This window comes from Fragaria vesca, linkage group LG5 (assembly GCF_000184155.1).
Source record: "Fragaria vesca subsp. vesca linkage group LG5, FraVesHawaii_1.0, whole genome shotgun sequence".
In the NCBI taxonomy this organism is placed as follows: Eukaryota; Viridiplantae; Streptophyta; class Magnoliopsida; order Rosales; family Rosaceae; genus Fragaria; species Fragaria vesca.
In genome coordinates, this window is record NC_020495.1 from 24569393 (window position 1) to 24588930 (window position 19538).

The 19538-nt window shown below is 37.6% G+C and overlaps 2 protein-coding genes across 2 annotated transcripts; both read right to left on the bottom strand.

The window, feature by feature from the left end:
• Positions 1 to 5486: 5486 nt before the first annotated feature.
• LOC101313025 (probable MYST-like histone acetyltransferase 1-like) lies at positions 5487 to 10007 on the bottom strand. Its single transcript, XM_004300370.1, has 9 exons — positions 9698 to 10007; positions 8672 to 8760; positions 8455 to 8514; positions 8063 to 8272; positions 7823 to 7891; positions 7425 to 7586; positions 6681 to 6774; positions 6433 to 6575; positions 5487 to 5898 (listed from the first exon to the last, which is right to left on the bottom strand). The coding sequence occupies exons 1-9, from the start codon at positions 10002 to 10004 to the stop codon at positions 5695 to 5697; spliced, it is 1338 nt and encodes a 445-aa protein (XP_004300418.1). The 5' UTR covers positions 10005 to 10007; the 3' UTR covers positions 5487 to 5694.
• A 2375-nt stretch (positions 10008 to 12382) lies between these two features.
• LOC101298614 (TMV resistance protein N-like) lies at positions 12383 to 17576 on the bottom strand. Its single transcript, XM_004301741.1, has 6 exons — positions 16825 to 17576; positions 15643 to 16738; positions 15242 to 15517; positions 13677 to 15138; positions 13408 to 13498; positions 12383 to 12422 (listed from the first exon to the last, which is right to left on the bottom strand). The coding sequence occupies exons 1-6, from the start codon at positions 17574 to 17576 to the stop codon at positions 12383 to 12385; spliced, it is 3717 nt and encodes a 1238-aa protein (XP_004301789.1).
• Between the last annotated feature and the right edge of the window lie 1962 nt (positions 17577 to 19538).

The following is a 19538-nucleotide window of genomic DNA, read 5'->3' on the forward strand; positions in this document are numbered from 1 at the left end:
TATGATGATTTTGAGATTTTGAGCATAGTTTTAGTGTTGGCTTGGGTTGTTGGTGAGCCGTGACGTGATTGGTTAAGGTGGTTAACTAATAACTTTGACGTCATGGGTTAAAATCTCATTGACATATATAAGGTATGGGTATGAGTTATTTAATAAAATTGTTTTTTTTTTTTAAAAAAGATAAAATAGTGCTGGCTTGAGACTTTTTTTTTTTCCTTTGGATTTCACCTTAAAAAGAGCTTCGATGTAAAACATGCAAAATCAAATTTGTGGTAAAGAGAAGTTGGTAGAGTTAAAGTGAGGAATTCTTATTTGTTGGTATTTGCCAGAATGCTTTGCTTTTCATTTCAATCTGGTTGCACTGGATGTGTTATTGTTGTAGTATTAAAAAAAATAATACAATAATTGAATTTCTGTCAAGATTTATGTGTTTGGGATTTTTCTTGTATATTAATCTGTCAAGATTTATGTGTTTGGGATCACCATCAACTTTTCTTTAGACATTGTTGGGATAACACCATGCCATTTCCTTGCAAGTTTCCTTTTGTATCTTTCCCAGTGGGGGGTTTCAACTTTCAAGCATCTCCTCAATAATGTAGAAATCATAGAGATGTGATATTCGGTGGCGATGTTTCTCAAGAAATACGTACACACATATGTTCAAGTTTTAGTGAAATAATGGAGGGGAAGGAATGAACATCCAGCTGCAAACGCAATAAAAACAAAACAAAAGCTTCTAAACAAATTGGACGTGTATTTTAGGATCTGGTTTCATCTCAGATCGACTCTGTCTAATCTTTCTATATGGCCAGGCAGGCTAGCCATAGAGGCAGATCAACCTCTCTTCTTGTGCTTCACACCCATTATATAATTATACATATATATCTGAGACAACCTTCAATTCTATATGAATAGATCAAATTAGGGGGTCCAAGAATCTTCATAGAATAGAGATTAAGAACACATAGATTTGGAGATGTATATCTGGGAGATCTGAGATAGTGTTTGCCAACAGTACTAATCAAATTATTCTATGTCATATGTGTTGCCAATCTTGCTATGCCAGTGCACTTGGTCATTTGGCTTTTGTTCTTTTAGTTAGCAAACAAATGTACGTGTACCCATATACCCAAATTTTCAATTGTTTGCTGATTCCACATTGGATAAGTTTGATTAACATCTTAATATTATATACATCATTCATAATTGGTTACTATATATAGAGGCCAAATGAAGGGGATGATTATAAATAAGGGGTGCCACTATATGTTCTTAATCCAAGCATGAACTATACAAGCCAAAACTTGCCATGCCCCCCTTTGGTCTTCAAGTAGCTTCGCTAGTGCGTAATGTCCTCTCTATCAATGGAGTCACACATCCCACTAAATCGATCATATGATATCTTGAGACACAAGTAATGAAACTACCATTTTTCCCTTTTTATGATTACATGTTCTAATTAAGGCCAATTACCATTCAATTGCTACTTTTTTTTTCTTTTTTTTTTTGGTGTGAGAAGACCATTCAATTGTATTTTAAGTAAACATAATTTCTAATCTTGTCATAAAGACAACGTTAGTCGACCAAATAATTTGCATATTATGTTACTGCTAGGGTTAGGGTTTGGATTTTGAAAGTAGATTCAAATTGGTTTTGGCGAATTGGTAACACAAATTAAAGTTAGAGGGTCAAGGCGTGATGATCATAGATCTATAGACAAACAAAATTTGATAATTGATGGGATCCCATTGATGGTCCTACTCTCCTACACTCTTCCAAGACTTGCACCAAACATTTTACATTAGTATGATTCATATATGGGGCAAGTGCCAACCACAGGTGCTTGTTTGGTAAAAGAATTATATGATAAGAGTTTGTGTACCAAATGCACCTTTCATGTGCCTGCCATGTTCAATAGTACAAGCTCTGTCGGCTGAGATGTATACACCTCCAAGTTCTATTGCATTAATTTTCTCCACCCTCGATGTGCATGTGGTTTTCATTTTAAATCACAATTTACAGCCAACCCAGATTTCCATGCAATACAAAACCAGATTGTATATGAGTTTAGTTTTCCCCAGTTGCTTGGATTTTACAGTACTAGCTGCTACTAGCTGGATTTCTGACATGCTTAAATTGTTTAGCTGAAGTTTTTCTGGGTGTTCGTTCTTTATTATTACTTCTTACCAGATCGATATATGCTAGCTCATAATGGTTTCTGAATTTAAAATTAAGGCCGGCATAGAAAGAATCTGATGAGAGAACCCTAAATGTAGTTTTTCATGACCAAGCAGTAAAACAACAGAGGAAAAATAGAAGCAAAAACCAGATGAAAACGAAGAATAAAGATATAAAATCAATCATAGTTCCTATTTTTTTTCTCTTTTGACTGGAAAACTATTGATAATCATTTTTGACAAGGTAAAACTTGCTTGCTATAAACAAAGCAGCACGTCATGATTATTAAACTCGATCGAAACTTTCATCAAAGAAAAGAAAAGGCTATATTAAACTCATGAACAAGACCATGTATATGTTTTTTGGTCAATGAACCCATAAGAAAACTTTGATCTTCCATACGTCGAACTGTTATTGAAGTAGTCAAATATGCACACACAGAGAAACTATGATATGCAAGAAGAGGATAGAAGATTAAGAAATTCACTTAAGTATACTTGTTTTCTACTAATTGGTGCTAGATTAATTAAGTTTGCATTTTGTGGTTTCTGGATAGGCGTGGTTTTACATAATAATATGTGCTGCAGTGCTGGACTATTATTCATGGCGATCATCAGCTTGACTCTTTGTCTGGCTTTGTGTGTGTCTCAATCAACTCGTATATCATAAACTTAATGCAGAAGCATTCATATTCCTCAGACCTCAGTAGAACAAGCTCTGACATCATATGAACCAAGCAAGGCCATGATTGTATATACAATAATATGATCTCAGATGAATACATAACTGTGAGAAAACGGGTTATCACTCTCAATCTAATTGCTCAAGTTTAAAGATAAAATTAGATTCAATTTACAAACTCAAATTTTGTGTTTTGTATCGTTTTGTACGTCGACGTATCTTTTAACTTCACTATTCACACCTGTGAGTTGTGACTGGTATCCTACCACACAACTCGTCTGATTTCACACACAACTAATCTCATCGATTTGATAGTCTTGGTAGACCAGAGATTTGATTGTTATGTTATATGATTTGTCATGTTATATGTTGATGAAGAATTTTAACCCAGTGATCGATGAGATTCAAATGGAGACAAGATGCAGGTCAGCTTATGATTTATAACCCCAGCAATAACGTGTAGACTTGGCGTGATCGAATTGGTTGGGCAGAACCGTAGAAGGTTACCTTCAATAATTAAAGGGCATGCAAAAGAGCTTTCATTTTCACACTTCACTTCCCTTCTTACCCCAAAAGAGGGCAACATAATGGATTAGATTAATGGTCCTCCTCCAGTCCTCCCATACTTGTGTCTATTTGATCTCTAGCTCTTTTCTGCTCCAGCTAGCTAGCTAGCTAGGTCAATTGTTAATAGGAATGAATGAAGGAATGGGTAAGAAAAGGGTAGTCTTATTATGCAAAAATACACATCACTTGGTCCGTGTTTGACAATCTCAACACCCTTTTAAACTTCTCTCATTTGCTTAGAACACCATCACGACCATCTCCATCCTCAAACTTATTATATCATTGCTCTCTCTAGCTCCCTCTCTTCTTATTAACCCCCCTAAACCACCCACCAAGACTCCAAGACTAGTAGTATTCTCTCTCTCCTCTCCTCTCCTCTCCGCCTCTCCCTCTCTCTCTAAGAAGCTCGTCAAAATACATGATTTGCATTTCTTTCTGTACCAACTGAATGAAAACTTCGATATTTTGAGCTGAAGGTGGTTCGAAGAACTTCGAATTTGTGAATCGTTTAAACTGTTGTCCAAATATCGAGTAGTTAAGAAGAAGAGTGGTAGAGCTATGGGAAACGAGTATAACCGCTTTAACCATCACCACCAGCACTACCACCACCACCATCATCATGTACACGCTCATCATCTGCATATAAATCACAGAGGCACATTCTTGCCGATGCTATGTTCAAGACCATCAATCAAAGACGTCCAGGTTCCAAGTGTTTCCTTCTCCACCGACTCTGTATCTCCAAGAATCAGTTGTATGGGCCAAGTTAAGAGGAGCAACAAAGTTTCGGGCTATCCGATCACCACTCAAGCTACCAACAGCAGCAACAATATCAAGTATTCCAAGCTCAAGAAACTCTTCTCCGGCAAACACCTCACCCCCCGTACCACTCCAACTAAAACGACCACCGCCACCGCAACTGCTGCCACCGCCACCAGCTGTCCAATAAGCAGAAGCAGGAGACCACAAGTGAGTAATGTGAGACAAGGTCATTGTGTTGCAACAACAATCAACTTAGCTGAATTGGATCCTCCTCTACCTGTGATCAAGAGAGTGCAGAGATCTCCCCAACAAGGAGAGGAGAGTCTTTATAAGAGAAGATCTGGTGGGGCTGCACTCAAAGGTTTGCAGCTGAAACAAGTTCATCTTCCTAGACTTCAAACTCAATCCACAAGTGTATGATTATAATGAATAGAAGAAACCCCATTAAGGGGATTAAGGTAAAAACAAGGTGTTGTAAATTAATGTGCTTTTCTTTTGGATCCAACTTTGGATATTGTTTGATTCAATGTTCCAGTGACAAAATTATTGGACTGGTACTGATAGCTTATTGCTGTGATGTGTTTGATGAGTTAATTATATTCATAGATCTAATATTATTTAGTTATTTGAGTTTTTTGAATCAATGGAAAGTCCTACCTTGTGAGCTTTACTCATTCTTTTCAAATTGCAAATTTGGAAACAAGGCAGGAAACTGAGCTTTCTGAGATTGAAAAGATACCAGCTTGGAAGGTATGCCGTATGCCGGCCCCTTGGTTTGTTACGGTCAAGCATTTGACTAGTCCTATAATTTCCAAAGGCAGAACTGAAGCCTTTACTCTCAGTTTACAACCAAGAATTATACGTGGGTTAGCAGCAACTACATGAACAACTGATAATTTGCTATCCAGTTGAAACGATGATCTATTTGTCAGATTGTTAATCTGGATGAATAGTGCCATGGAAAATTGATGGTAAGGGATGATATTCACTTTTACCAGACAAAGTTTCCTTTTCCTTTTAAGCAACTGCAATTGACGAATGAGTACCATCATGCACCAAACGAAAAGTATATACAAACCCTAATTCGGGGACACTGAGAACTCTCTGGGTTAAAGATAGTGGTGCTGATGGCCTGTCCATTTTCATCAACTTGTTATTGTTTAAGCCTAGGATGACTAGGTTTCTTGAACTTTTGTTCTTGGCCTTCGTATTTTTTTTTTTTTTTTTTTTTTCTATACAAAATTGTTCATGGCGTTGTATCCTCAATTCTACAAAGGGAATATCAACAGCACAAAACAGCAAACAGAAAAGTAAGACTCAGTTACTACTCTCTTAGACCGTTTGGTCAAATACACGATAAAATTGTTACATTAAAAAGAGCAAATAGTGTCAAGAATTCATGACTAGGATAATCTAGAATTCAAGTCCAACTCCTGTTTTCATTCCCTAGGTATATATACAAGGTGCAGCAGACTAAAGGATTGATGAAACACGTTTATCAAATCATCAGCCTTGCTCTTTATACGGCGTCCAGATCAATTTGCCAACATCAACCTCCAGACCAGCAGGACCAGCTGCTTTTAAGTGACGGTCCAAGACCTTTGGATCAGCACAGATGACATGCTGCCCTTTCCTGTACTGAATTAATTCTAGACTCTGAAGAGTGGTCAAAATATCCTCTGCCTTGATGGCAGTCATGTCACTGAGCTCCTGCAAAACACAAACATAGTTAACATCATTATACAGTATCCTGAATTCATTGTGAATTTAACTAGAAATATTTGACATTTCTTCTTGTAATTTTTTCCCATGGCACAAGCATACTGACATCAAATTTTTAAGGTCCACGCATAATCATGCATGAATGTAAAGGAGCGGAAACAGCATTACTAAGGATCTATGGTTGTTGGAAGGATGTAAGAGTGAGGAAAAACCAAAACACATATCGGAGTTCAATTATAAGGGATATAACCATTTGGAATTACGTACAGTGTAGAAATCTATTTTTACAAAGTGAATATGTAACTTTATTAGGGAAGTTTATATAACTTGGCTGGTCTAAATATCCTATATCCTACCTAATTCATAGAAATAAAACCATTTTTAAGCTTGCAACTCTAATGTTACAAAAGAACACTTGTCACAATTTCCTAGTGTCCGGAACACTTCAAAAATGATCAGCAAAGTAGAACAAGCAAATATACTACAGGGAAGGTCTTGATTAAATAAGAGAGACATGCTCACCTTGATGGAAATATTTCCCTTATGCTTCTTCAAGATATCTAGAAGCACCCGGGTCCAGTATCCTCTGTAGCTTAATAGTCCTAGGTCAGAGAGGGGTCTTTCGGGCGTACCAACTTTACCTTCTTTCTTTGATAGTTCATATGCTGTTTCATATTTAGGAAACATTAGTAATTATTTCTGGCAAAATTGTTTGCTTTCAATTCAAATTAAGCCACAAGAACTAAAAATTTTAAGAGACAGAAGCTTACAAAAGGCAATTAGAAATTTTCCATAGCCTTTTCTTTGATAAGGAGGAAGGGTAAGGATACATGCCAAGTTATAGGACTCCTCCGAATGTTTTTCCTGCAAGATGAGAAATGACATTGAATTTCAAGTTGAGTAGAAAGATATCTGACGAAACATGATCACACTGACAGAAAATCATCTGACAAGAAATGGACATCAGAGCTTCAGTCACTTCAAAATTTCAGAACCCTGAGTGCTATCTTCCCTCATATGTCAAAAGTTGTGCCATGAGAATTTCATTGACTATACCATAAATAAAAATAATAAAAAAATAAAAAAGAATAGGATAGAAATTCTACCATATAACACAAAGAATTATAACCAACTGCAACTTTTATCATAGCAACCTCTGAATCAGAGATAACACAAAACCAACTCCTATACAAGTAGATAAGGATGGGAAAAACTCGGGAGTTATCAAGAAAGTTATAAAACCCCCAATACATCCAATACACACACACGTGTGTGTGTGTGTGTATATATATATATATATATATCATGGCAACAGTGCAAAAGGCTACTGAATGTACTATAATAATAATTGATAGGGTTATATTATAACATGCAGTGCTTGGTTATAAGACTCAAAGCATTGAGGCACAAGAATAATCATCATGCAATACACAGCTACTAAACCAAGTATCATTGTATGTATATGGCAGTAAATTATGCAGCAATTAAAGATGAGCAATGACAGCAGACAATACCTTTGAAAAATATCCAACCATATGGCATCCCCGATCATCACATTCACATAGAATGTAAAATAGAAAGAGGTCAACATCATAGTACAGGGTCTTGTGATCAAGAAACAGCTTTGCTAAATAACAAAGGTTCTGTCCATAAACCTTGTTCTTTTTACCATCAACCTGATTCAAAACATTTTAAAAAAGCAAGTTATATCAACCACAAACTTGACTTCTGCAAGGCTGCAAATATATCCAAAAACAATTCAAGACTGAAAAAATAAAGAGTATGAAAGGATGGTTATGCAGTATTAAAGTGTTTCAAAATCAATCGCAAATTACATAAATCATACACACACACACAATGGGTTTCTTTAGAACTTATCACCGAGATATTGTGCAGATATGCGGCAACTAACCTCAAACATAGAAAGCGTATGATTCCGGTATATCTCATCACCAGGAGGATGCTTAAGATCACACTTCCTCTGTATACAAAGACAAGAAAATGTATGATAAATAATGTTAACTACAAAAAGTTTTACGAAAGCAAGTGAACTTAATAACAAAAAATATTAACCACAGGCTCACTAATGCATGAATCTCTCTTTACAAACAATTGTAAGCAAGGCAAAATAACAAAATTTGAGAGAGCTCACCATATGCCTCTGAAGCTGTTCTTTACGCTTCATGAAATTGAGACAAAACTCACAGAAGTACAGCTTCCCCGAGTCATTATATTCTGGTGGAAACGGCGAGAAGTACCATGTCTCAATCTCATATCTTCCAAGTTCTATAGTCGCTATATTTTTCACTTTAGTAAATTCTTCATGTTCACGTAAGCTAGCAGCATCAAGTTCCTCATGCCCCTATAAAAATACCAAAACACATGAAATATAAGTTCACATTTAGAGTCTCTCATTAAAGCCCTACCTCACAGATATTCCGATGTTACTAACTAGTAATGTAGACAACTTCCACACAGAATTTTACCATATACATACATATATATATATATATAAAGCACTTAAGTTATCCAAATTGTGCATACCTCCACATGGGTCTCATCAATCTTACGCTTCTGATGGCGAGTCATTTTCAAGCTTGTGACCTGAGCACAGTAAAAATTAAACAAAGTTCATATAAGGAATATTTTGTGTGAAACCCAGACATCATTGAACGCTTTGGAAACCTCAGGGTACAATGAGCAGTGCCAAAAAATACTGAAGAAAAAAACTCTGGAAAGGGGGTGAAATGAACAACATTACCTTGTCCTCCACTTTCTCATCAACAACAGCCTCTACTGAATCAAGGTCAAGTTGATCAAGTTTCACCCACTCATCAAGCCTCCTATTGACTGTTCAGATAAACAAAAAGATGACAATATCAATTTTACATTGATCAATTTGATTATATAACCAGGAGCAGAATATGTTAGATACTATGCCATCTGAGGGGGGAAAACAATTCTAATAACGTTTACGCAATAATTAAGATATCAGGTGACAGATGTGATGTTCTATTGTATCAAAACGAATTGTAACCAAACTAGAGATAAACAGAACGACATGACCCAAACAAGTTTGTTGTGCTTGTCACACCTCTTGCATAATATTTCTTCTCTATGCCCAGAAATCCCCCAAACCCACTTTGCAAGACTGGTGAGTCCTGCCATAGCCTACAATCTTCAGGTGAACCGAAACTCTAGCAATTAGCTAAATGGTACCTTAAGGGGGATCAGACACGAGACCCCAAGGAAGTTTCTACCTTATGATCCACCATACCTGACAAAAGTTCCTTTGATCTTTGCTTCCACATCCATTATTCTCAAACCATCTCCATTTTACTGGCCCAACAGTCCCTAATCATAGTGAATCTATATCCAAGTTACTGTTCTTACCTATCCAAGGGTCGACAACCTCATTAATCAGTTCCTAAGATTTTCCAGAGAACTCGAGATAAAGGGTAGTTCTTTCTTTCAGTATTAAGTGCAATTAAGTGCATAATTCCACTCCTCCTATCCTAAGTGCCAATTAAGTTTCTTTTCATCCCCAACTCCGGAAACAAGTCATCAATTCATCACACATCAACTCAGCCAAATAGGAAGTTCATCAAATTGACCAATGTCTGTTAACTACTACAAAATAAACACCAAATTGACCAATACGAAATACAAATTCTCCCGAGTAGTGACCAATTATACCCAAACCAGTACCAATTTCGCTAAAATTTCAAAATCGAAAAAAACCCTAACCCTAATTGGCAAAATCAAGCGAGAGAAAAAAGGATCTTACACTCGGTATAGTGAACGTAATACTCGTAATCGTTGGGTCCGCCGCCGTGAACCCTCCGGCGCTCGATGACCTTGACTCCATGGTACTTGTTGTCCCTCCAACGACACAGGACGCTCGTGCCGACCTCCAAAGGAAGCAGGGACATCCTCCGCTTCTTCGACGCTTCCGATTCCGGCGTCGTCACGGCGGCGGAGGGAGGATATCCATCGCCGGTGTGAGGCTTGGTGTCGCCGTCGTATGTGACGGTGGCGCCGTTGGGGGTATCAGAGCCGTTTTCGGGAACCGGAGATGTGCCTATCGAACCCATTGTCGGTTTAGCCAAAAACCCGAGAACAAGGGAATTAAGAATGAAACCTAGTGGGCCTGACCCATAAACTGAGCTGGCTCGTGTTATTGGGCTTGAACATTAAATACGATCTCCAATTTTTGATCTAAAACTTATTACTAAATTACATCGGAGTTAAGAGATGTGAAATCTACACATTTTAAATTGAAATTCACACAATTTTTTTTTTTTTTTTTTTTTGGTAAAAACATTTACAAAAAGACAAAATTTAAGTCATTAAAAGATAAAATTCAAGTTACCAAAAAAAAAAAGGATGTGTGGATTTCACAACTCATTAACAAAAAGTTACATAATTTTTTTTTTTGGACAAAAGTTACATAATTACTTTACAAGCATGTCACCTTACCCTTAGATCGACGGTTAAGGGTGTGAACCGCCATACACATAGTAGCGCAATATAAACTCAGTCCAATGGAGGGCCGGGTAACCCCAAGAGAGGAACTGGTGTACTTGTTGTACTCTTGTAATTTTTTAGTAGAAAGAGTTGTTTGGCGCTATCTTACAGAAAATATTTTAGGAAAATCCTACAACCTTGTGACAGCTTATATATAGCTAAACAAGGATTTGCTAATTTTTAAATGTAATTCAATCAAATTAAGTTGATTGATTTTCAAGTGAACCTACTTTCGACAATATATGGTTTGTGCCACATTGGCCAAATTCTCTGGGGAGATGCTTTTTGTGGTACACAAATATCATGTGGTACACAAATTTAGATTTTTGTTCGAAAATTTTCAATGTAAACGAGTTAGGATTAAGGTCTTTTAATTAGAATTGAATTCTTTTTGAAATCATCTATTACTCATTTGAAATGGTGAAATAGGGTAACACTGTAACAGATTTCCCAACTTAGTCCTATGAAAACAAGGACACGGAAATGACACGGAAAAGAACAAAAGGAAAAACTTGAAAAATCTCGGAATCCTTATCCTCCAAGGAAATGGAAAGAGTTATCAACGACTTGTTTTTTTCATTATAAATACTACCAATCTCACCACCATAATCTCACACCTTGCTTAATTCGCTTCATCCAATCTATCGATTCAAAGCAGGTTTCTCTGTACTTGTCAAACGGTCATGGCCGCAGCAGCAGTTCTGTGTGGAAACAAGAGGTCGTTCTTATTCGAAGAAGATGTGTACCCTTCATCAATTCATCTACCCAAAAGACTTCGATGCTCTTCTTCTCCTACGGTTCCTCCTCAACATAATGTCACTTCACTTCGTCGTCTAGCTGAGGAAACCAAACCTGAACGTTTCGGAAAGAGAGCGAAGCTGACTCATGAGAATCTGAGCAATGTGGAGGAATGGGTTGAGCTGTTTGTTAGAGAGATGAGCAGCGCCACCAGCGTCGACGATGCCAAGTCACGTGCTGCAAAGGCGCTAGAGGTCTTTGAGCATGGGATCATGTCACGTGCTGCCGCCGAGGCTGAGGTGGTAGCCGCCCAGAAGGAGGAGCAGAATATGATGCTGAAACAAGAAATCCAAGAAATAAAAAAGGAGAATATGATTCAGAACGAGCGTCTTAAAGAATATCAGGGCCGAAACCAAGAACTAGAAGTTGCCAACTATGGCTTGCAACTGCACCTCAAGCGAGCTCAATGCAACACCTCCATCCCTCTAAGTTTCCATCCTCATGTCTTTTGATGGATTTGATCGATTTTGATTTTCTGAATTGTGATATATATATATATATATATATTATTTTTTTTTTCTAATAAGGAAGCTTAAGAGATATGCTATGTACTGTAAATGTTTGATAAAAGAAAGGAAAGGCTGATTGAATGCCGATCGAGATCCTTGATTTGATAAAAGAACTTCTGACTGTTACATATATTGTAATGAAAATTTTCTTTTTGGGAAGCATACTATTGTTATTTCAACAAGACTACTATTTCGCTTAACTTCTTCGATGGCCAACAATAGGGTCAGATCGATCAAAAGATGAGTTCAAAATGAACAAAGTAACGAGAAAACAGTAAGAAGCCACCAGTGGAAATAAATAACTCAAATAAGCGACTAGCACAGCTTGTTTGTGTTGCTGTAAACGTCCATTTCTAGATTCACTTAAAAGTACCCCTCTACTATTTTGCATTGAACAAGGCATAAATTGCATCATCGACGATTAGTTAAGGTTCAACAGAAGTCAGAACTGTACAAACTTCATGCTCAAGAAATCAATCATACAACTTGTAATTTAAGCTTTCGACTATATGTGTATGTATATATAATTAATTGAACTTGCAAACAAGAATGGGGCTTTCTTATACAAAGCTCTACCAATGTTATGAAACTACTGCACCTCAAGCAAGCTCAGTGCTATTCCGGCTGTACCAGTTTTATCATTTTTCTGCTTGTTGTCCATTGCTGGTGTTGTTGGCTCTGCCAATCAGTTGAAGCAAAGAAAACAGTTGGAGGTATTCGTGTATGTAAATGTTGATGAAAGTGATATGAGTATACATTTATACACTCTTTTGTAGGGATGACAATCATGACATCAAGGTATGGTATGCCTATATGTGTAAAAGCATTGGGGTGGAAGATGGTCATTAAACAACCACCATTTGATTTTTTTTTTAATAATGAATAATAATAAATAAATAAAACAAAAAATATGGTTTACGTAAATAGTTATTAGTTAGTAAGCATTTTTATAATTAGCTGACTAAGAATATTCATGTAATTTACATACTGATGTTGTGACCCTTAACCTAAAAAAAAACTAACGTACTTTGTTTTTAGTTAGTAAAAGGCTCTATTTTTATTATCACACTTTGGTCATCTCATCGGTCTTAGTTTTTTTTTTTTTTTTTTTTTTTGTCTATATGATCATATCACTTGTGTACATTTTCAGCCAAATCGGTGATCGTTAAGGTAACGAACTTGATAAAGGACGAACCAAATCTGTCAAACATTAACTGTTCAAGTTCATGATTCGTAAATCACAGTTACAAATACCTTAACGATTTTTAATTTAGCTGAAAAATTACAGAATTGATCTACTCAAATACCTATAAACTGAATGATGAAGATGTTGATATACGATCGAAAGTGGATGGACCAATAAAGTCTTCAACTAGTGCTCATTATAGAGGTACTCAATCCTCATTAAAATGGGCTTCCTGATTACATATTTATATTAGAGATGGTTGTCTACTCAATAATATACAACATATTCCCTCACTCGGTCGTTTCTCTCTTCTCTCAGTCTTTTTCACAACAACAAAAAGAGTTTTAAAAAACCAAAGTTCGCATAGCAACTGTAGAAGGCATCATAACCAAAAATAAATGAACTTGTCTAGCTTTCACCGGTATACAAGTTCGGGATGATGAAGAATTTTAAAGACTAAACCAATCATAGAATTACCTCTTCTTGAGTCGTGACGGCCCTTCTTCTCCTCTATAGCTATTTGCCAACTCGCTGTTAGCGTCACTTGACCCGAGTTCAACATCAGAGTCTGTTTTGAAGACAGGGAAAGGTTATGACCCAGCAGCAAAAGCAAAACTGCATAATGAATTCTACAATATCCAGCATTTATCTCAAGTCCTAACCCATTAAACACCATAATTGATACTAATATAACAAATGATCAAGTCTCCGCAACAAAGAAAGAGAAAAGATACATGATAGGATACCTTTATAGTTTAATTTCATACTCTCTTCATTTGGTGGCATTACTAGATGCACTCCGCAGCTTTTCAGGGGACCCATGCCAGGATAGACGTCTGGATGAAAACTAACTCGACATCGAAAAGGTGGCACCGGTCGACGATAACCAAACCCACTCATATCCATTCCATCGAACGGAATATATTGCAGCCACGCACCATGACTAACGACACTGTGTCTCGTCACTACTAGTACTTCGTCGATACGAATTTCGAATTTAAATTGTACATGCCTTTCACATAGAGCCAGTCCTGTTACTCCTGTATTCTCCCATTTGAAATTAGGAAGGACTTCAATATCATATTCATACAGTACTCTATCCTCTTCCAAGCCCATTCGACAGCTGAACCACTCTAGCATTTCATCACTTGCTGTAAACACAATCCTGAATTCAGACTTCTGAGAAGAGAGAAAAAGAGACAAGAGATCGGCCTTCCCCTCATGATGATGATGATTATCAATTTTATCATTCACTAACAAAGGTAGTTCCTTCTTGGCCTCCTCGACCAGATTGCCATACAGTCTCCAGCAATAGGAAAAGTCCAGGTCTCTGAACATTTGCGATTCTTGACGTTTCAAAATGCTTGATAACTTTGAAATCCTTTCCAATGATACGCAACCACTCACCTCCAAAATTTCTAAATTTGGTGTAAGTTCCGGAACCTCTTGAAGGTTCTTGCACTCTTTTAAATTAAGCCTCTTCAATACGATTAATTTGGCAAGTCCAGCGGGAAGACTCACAAAATTGCTGAATGAAAGATCAAGCGTGTGTAAGGCGGGGGCATGATCAAGCGTCACAAGGAAACCACAGTCTGAAATACTGAGGGAGAATAGCGAAGGAAACGCTAAATTGCCTTGATCAGAGTCTGATGAAATTTGCTTGCCGTAATGTGAAATGTTTGAGTTGGACGCTTCAGGGTATTCCACCTTATTAGAACATGGAGTTGGCGCCAGTTTTGGGCAACCTCCGAGTCCAAGATTCAATAGACGTTGTAATTCAAAAATGCTGAGCGGAAGAGTCGTAAGATTTTCACATCCGCGTAAGTACAGCTCTTTGAGATTATAGAGTTGGTGTCCAATTGATGAAGGCACTTCTGTGATGGCAGTTCCAGATACATTCATGCTAACCAAGGATTCCATCCTTCCCACAATTTCTGGGAATTTCTCCAGTCTCTTGCAGCCGCGAAAAGTAATATATTTCAGAGATTTCATTTTGACTATTCTTGGAAACATCTTAAGGTTATAGCAATCGTTGAGATCGAAGCGCACAAGGTTCTCAAGTGATCCAACAGAATGGTGCAACTCGGCTAAATTTGTACAGCCCCTTAAATTCAACCTCTCCAAGTTCGGGAACCTTCCAGACAAGTCAGGGATCTCTGTTAAGAATTTGCAACTTCTGAAGCTTAGAGATTTCAAATTTTGCAAATTCTGCAACAAAAGAAAGGAAAAAGATCAAATGACTCCTCTTAACAATTTTAAAAATATTGCAGCTCGTCAAAACAACAAATGAAAAGTTAACAGCTTAGAATACCTTGAGTCCTTCCCCAAGTCGTGAGATGCGACTGTTTCGCATATTGAGCTCGACAAGTTTTTGGGGATTGAAGTCGGATGGTAAAGATTGTGCTGGGAATCCAGGCCAATCAAGGAACCTCAACTGATTTGGAAGATAATTAACCTCTCCAGAGAACCGTGCATTGATGTTTATAAAAAGTTGAAGATTTTTCATCTTTTTAAAGCATTTAGGACTCAAGCATATCTCATCTTCTCCTGGTAGCTCTACTCTGATGCCTTTAACGTGATTTGAGCCCTGATACGATATAAAAAATGAGGATTAGGAAAGCAAGTACTAGTACCACATACGACTTCAATTTTCACAATTAGGAAGCTCTAGACACACACAAACACATAGAAGGATACAAATTCTATACTAACCATATTTTCAGTTAAAACACGACGAACATCCTCATGGAACCATACCCTGCTACGCCTGCCTGCATCTATGGGTGACTCTTTATGAACTATATCTTTTCCCATTTCCTCCAGCAAGTCATGCGTCCAAATCCGACCAGTCTCGGTATTTATGAGGGCCTTTTCTTCAAGTACTTCAAGAGCATGTGCCGGGTAGGGATCCTCTAGTGCTTGCATCACATAGTCTTTTTTTTTACCTTTTAAGAAACATGCAATGTCGAGAAATACTTCTTTCAAATGATCTTCCAATGCACTGTAACTTGTTTCAAGGACCTTTTGGATACCTCTGTTTGGATATCTTTTGTAAGATTTTAATACATCATGCCAATGATTTATATCCTTACCGACAAGAAGTGAACCTAAAATGTTTATAGCTAATGGAAGGCAGTGAGCAACGCGTACAGCAGTATCAATTGGGAACTTCACACACTCATCTGGATTTTTGTTTCCCTTGAAGGCATTCAAAATCAAGAGGTTACGAGCTTCATCGTCATCTAATGCCTTGGCTGTGTATATTGGGTTAACTTGGTGAGAAATTAGCAAACCTTTATCTCTTGTAGTTATGATAATTCTGCTGCCACGACCAAACCAATCCAGTCCTCCAGCTAATTTGTCCAACTGGTTCAATTCATTCACATCATCAAGAACTAAGAGAACCCTTTTACTACCCAATCTGTCCTTTATCACCTGGATTCCTCTATCAGCATCAGTCATCTCCATTTTCTGCCCCCCTAAGATCTCATTAAGAAGATTATTTTGTAGTTGAACTAGGCCTTGATGGGGTACTGAAGCTGCTCTAACATTTGCCAAGAAACACCAACCTTCAAACTTATGGCGGAATGAGTTGAATAATTCTTTAGCAATTGTTGTTTTGCCTATTCCTCCAATACCCCATATACCAACCATGCGAACATCACTTCCTCCGACATCTAAAAGCTCAAGCAGATTTTGTACACGAGACTCTATTCCAACTGGATACTTTGCGACATTTAAGCAACTACGTTTTGATACTTGTGCTGAAATCTCTTCGGCAATCTTACTGATGAAGTTAGCTTCGTGCCTGCCAATTTAAATTCGAAAAATATTTTATCAGATGCAACTTAGCGGCGATATTAAAAATTGAAATGCTCAGATGTGGAAATATACCCGTCGGAGAAAGTCCACCCTAATATATTAGCCGCATCCCTCAGAGCCGTCCTCCATCTTTTCACCTTGTCCATGTTGTCTTTGAATCTGATCTCATGTTTAGCTAGTGCCTCACCATATTTACCTTTCTGGCACCGTACATCGGAGGCATCCACTTTGTAAAAAATGGGCCAAACTAGTTGCTGCTTCAACTCTTTACATTTAAGGATCTCAACAAGCTCATCCAAACACCACCCTGAGGATGCGTAGTTTTCAGAAAAGATGAGTATAGAAATCTTCGAACCTTGAATTGCCTTGAGAAGTGAAGATGATATTTCTTCTCCTTTTCTAAGCTCTTCGTTATCTATGAAGGTTTTGATTCCCTTCTGAACCAAATAAGTGTACAAATGGCCAGTGAAGTTGTTTCGTGTATCACCTCTAAAACTCAAAAAGACATCGTATGGACAAGAACGAGTGAGAGGAGAAGAGGAAGGAGTACTTGAATCCCTACTGATAACCAGAGTCTTTGGATCAGAGCCATCGTACTTCTTCAGCTCCTCCTCGGTGATCTCGTCGACCTGGACCTGCGGCGGCAGAGGGTGCATCTCCTCCAAGCTCCTGGGCTGGTGGTGCGTATCGGCCGGCCCAAAACGCCCAGAAACCAAAAGATAAGTGGCCACGAGAAGAGCTAAGAGTGAGAAGAAGGTCGCGGAAGATAGGTCCGTGTGTGCCACGATTGCCCCCTTCAGTGTTTCCCAGAGTTGCAGAGCCATTTTAGAGCGATGTCGTTACCAAGCTTGAAATGCTGTGTGGTGCACAATGGAAAGTTGCCGTAGACTTGCTTTAGAAGTTGAGTAGAACCACCAGTCCACCACTTCAGTCTAATATTCTCTTTTGCTTGATTTCAAAAGAGAAAGACACGGTTTTATCCCAAAAAAAAAAGAAAAAAAGAAGAGAAAGACACGGTTGTCAATATTTGATACGATAGGACTAATGAGTGTGATGTTTGTGACCACAAGACAACTTATTAAGGAAGATTACTTGCTGTTTTTGGATGGAGATAAAAAGAAAATTAAAATGAGATAAATTCATAATTCATAAACATGAATCTTGTTTGTTATTTTAAACTTAAAAATTATGAACTTCTCAGTGGAAAGTAAAATGAAGGATTTGATTGTATTAATCTTACCCTTTTTTTTTTTTGGTTCAATGGGAAGGGAGAGCCTTCAGAAACTATGGCAGAAGTACGTACAAGGTTGACATTGCTGTATATGGCCATGAGCACAGTTATGCAAGTAAAAATCCCATTTACGAGGTACGTACTAGTACAACTTCCATGCATTGCTTTTCACATTACTGTGCTACATACTTGGGCATGGATATTGTCATGTTTTGAATACTTACAGCACTCCCTGACCAATTGAGTTCGCACCAAATACTTGGTCCTTGTATCTCACTAATTGACCAGAGTCACCAGACGATCAATGTAACTTCGTTATCAAAATTCAACAGAAAATAATTTACAGAGAAATATAAAAATCCAGGTTTTAGATCGAGAAAATGGAATGACATCGTTTATAGTCGAGAACACCTGGGAATTGAGAACGACGATAACTACGATTTAGAGTTGGAGCAATTGGAGTACTAGGTTTAGGCCTTATGTGGGCTAAAGCCCAATTCCTTTTTGAAAGAAAAAGAATTCACGTGGGCTTGGCGGAAATGGGATAGGGCTGCGCGGTCCAGGTTTTGTGGGCCTTAGGAGAAGTTCAATGGGTTTCACAATTTTTGGGGGAAGACACTAAATGGGTGACTTTGGAATTTGGTTCTGAAATCCCAGCAACTGAGGATTGGATTGGAGTATTTTCTCCCGCCTTTTTTAGGTAAAGTAGTGTTCTTTTCTTGACCTTTTTGCCTAAATTTGGTTTCAGCTAATATTTGGACTTTTTGGTGTGATTTTATTATGGTATGGTTTTAGTTCTACCTGTCCTCAAGAAAATCCAAGAGTTTATCCTCCGTTTTGTGTTCTGCACACGGTTTGTTAAATTTAGCACTACTTATTTGCAGTCACCTTGTTTTCTGTACATTGCTTCGTTTGCTTTATAAGTGAAAAAGTATGCAAATTACTCCAATCATGTTTCCTGAGTACAAGGACACCGGAAAAGGCTTCTTAAAGCTTCAGCTAATCTCTTTCTCGCTGTTTTCTGGTGGTTTGTTGAATGTATGCTAAAACTTGGCTTGCAGTGTTTATGCAGTTGAACTTTTTGGTTTGATGAAGCTGCAATCTTGTAATTCCTTCTTTTGTGTGGTAGCCGAAGGTCGTGGCAATCTCAAACGTTATAGCTTTCTCAGACTTTTGATCATCATAGCATGTGTGGTCTGTAACTTTTTTGTAACCCACTACTGGAAAATAGCTCTTAGGCAATGGAATTAAAAAATTTTGTTTCCTAAGTGGTACTTAAGCGACGGAATTTTCTACTTAGGCGACGAAACAGTTTCCATCTCCTAAGTTGTTCTTAGGAGATGAAATATTTCGATTTCCTCTCCTAAGAACAACTTAGGAGACGAAATTTCATTCCATCGCTTAAGTACTACTTAGGAGACGGAATATTTTTACTTAGACGACGGCATTTTGAAAAAATAAAAATTAAAAATTTATATAAATCACTTAGGAGACGAAATTACATTCCGTAGCCTAAGTAGAACTTAGGAGACAGAACTGTTTACTTAGGAGACGG

What these genes read in the sequence shown, in the direction of transcription:
- LOC101313025 (XM_004300370.1), bottom strand. Translation starts at nt 10,004, where the DNA reads ATGGGTTCGATAGGCACATCTCCGGTTCCCGAAAACGGCTCTGATACC. An exon ending in ATACGCTTTCTATGTTTGAG is followed by an intron (nt 7,587 to 7,822) that starts GTTAGTTGCCGC and finishes GTTTTGAATCAG; the next exon opens with GTTGATGGTAAAAAGAACAA. An exon ending in AGGGAAATATTTCCATCAAG is followed by an intron (nt 5,899 to 6,432) that starts GTGAGCATGTCT and finishes TGTGTTTTGCAG; the next exon opens with GAGCTCAGTGACATGACTGC.
- LOC101298614 (XM_004301741.1), bottom strand. Translation starts at nt 17,576, where the DNA reads ATGGCTCTGCAACTCTGGGAAACACTGAAGGGGGCAATCGTGGCACAC. An exon ending in GTGTTTTAACTGAAAATATG is followed by an intron (nt 15,518 to 15,642) that starts GTTAGTATAGAA and finishes ATATCGTATCAG; the next exon opens with GGCTCAAATCACGTTAAAGG. An exon ending in CCGTCACGACTCAAGAAGAG is followed by an intron (nt 12,423 to 13,407) that starts GTAATTCTATGA and finishes ACTGATTGGCAG; the next exon opens with AGCCAACAACACCAGCAATG.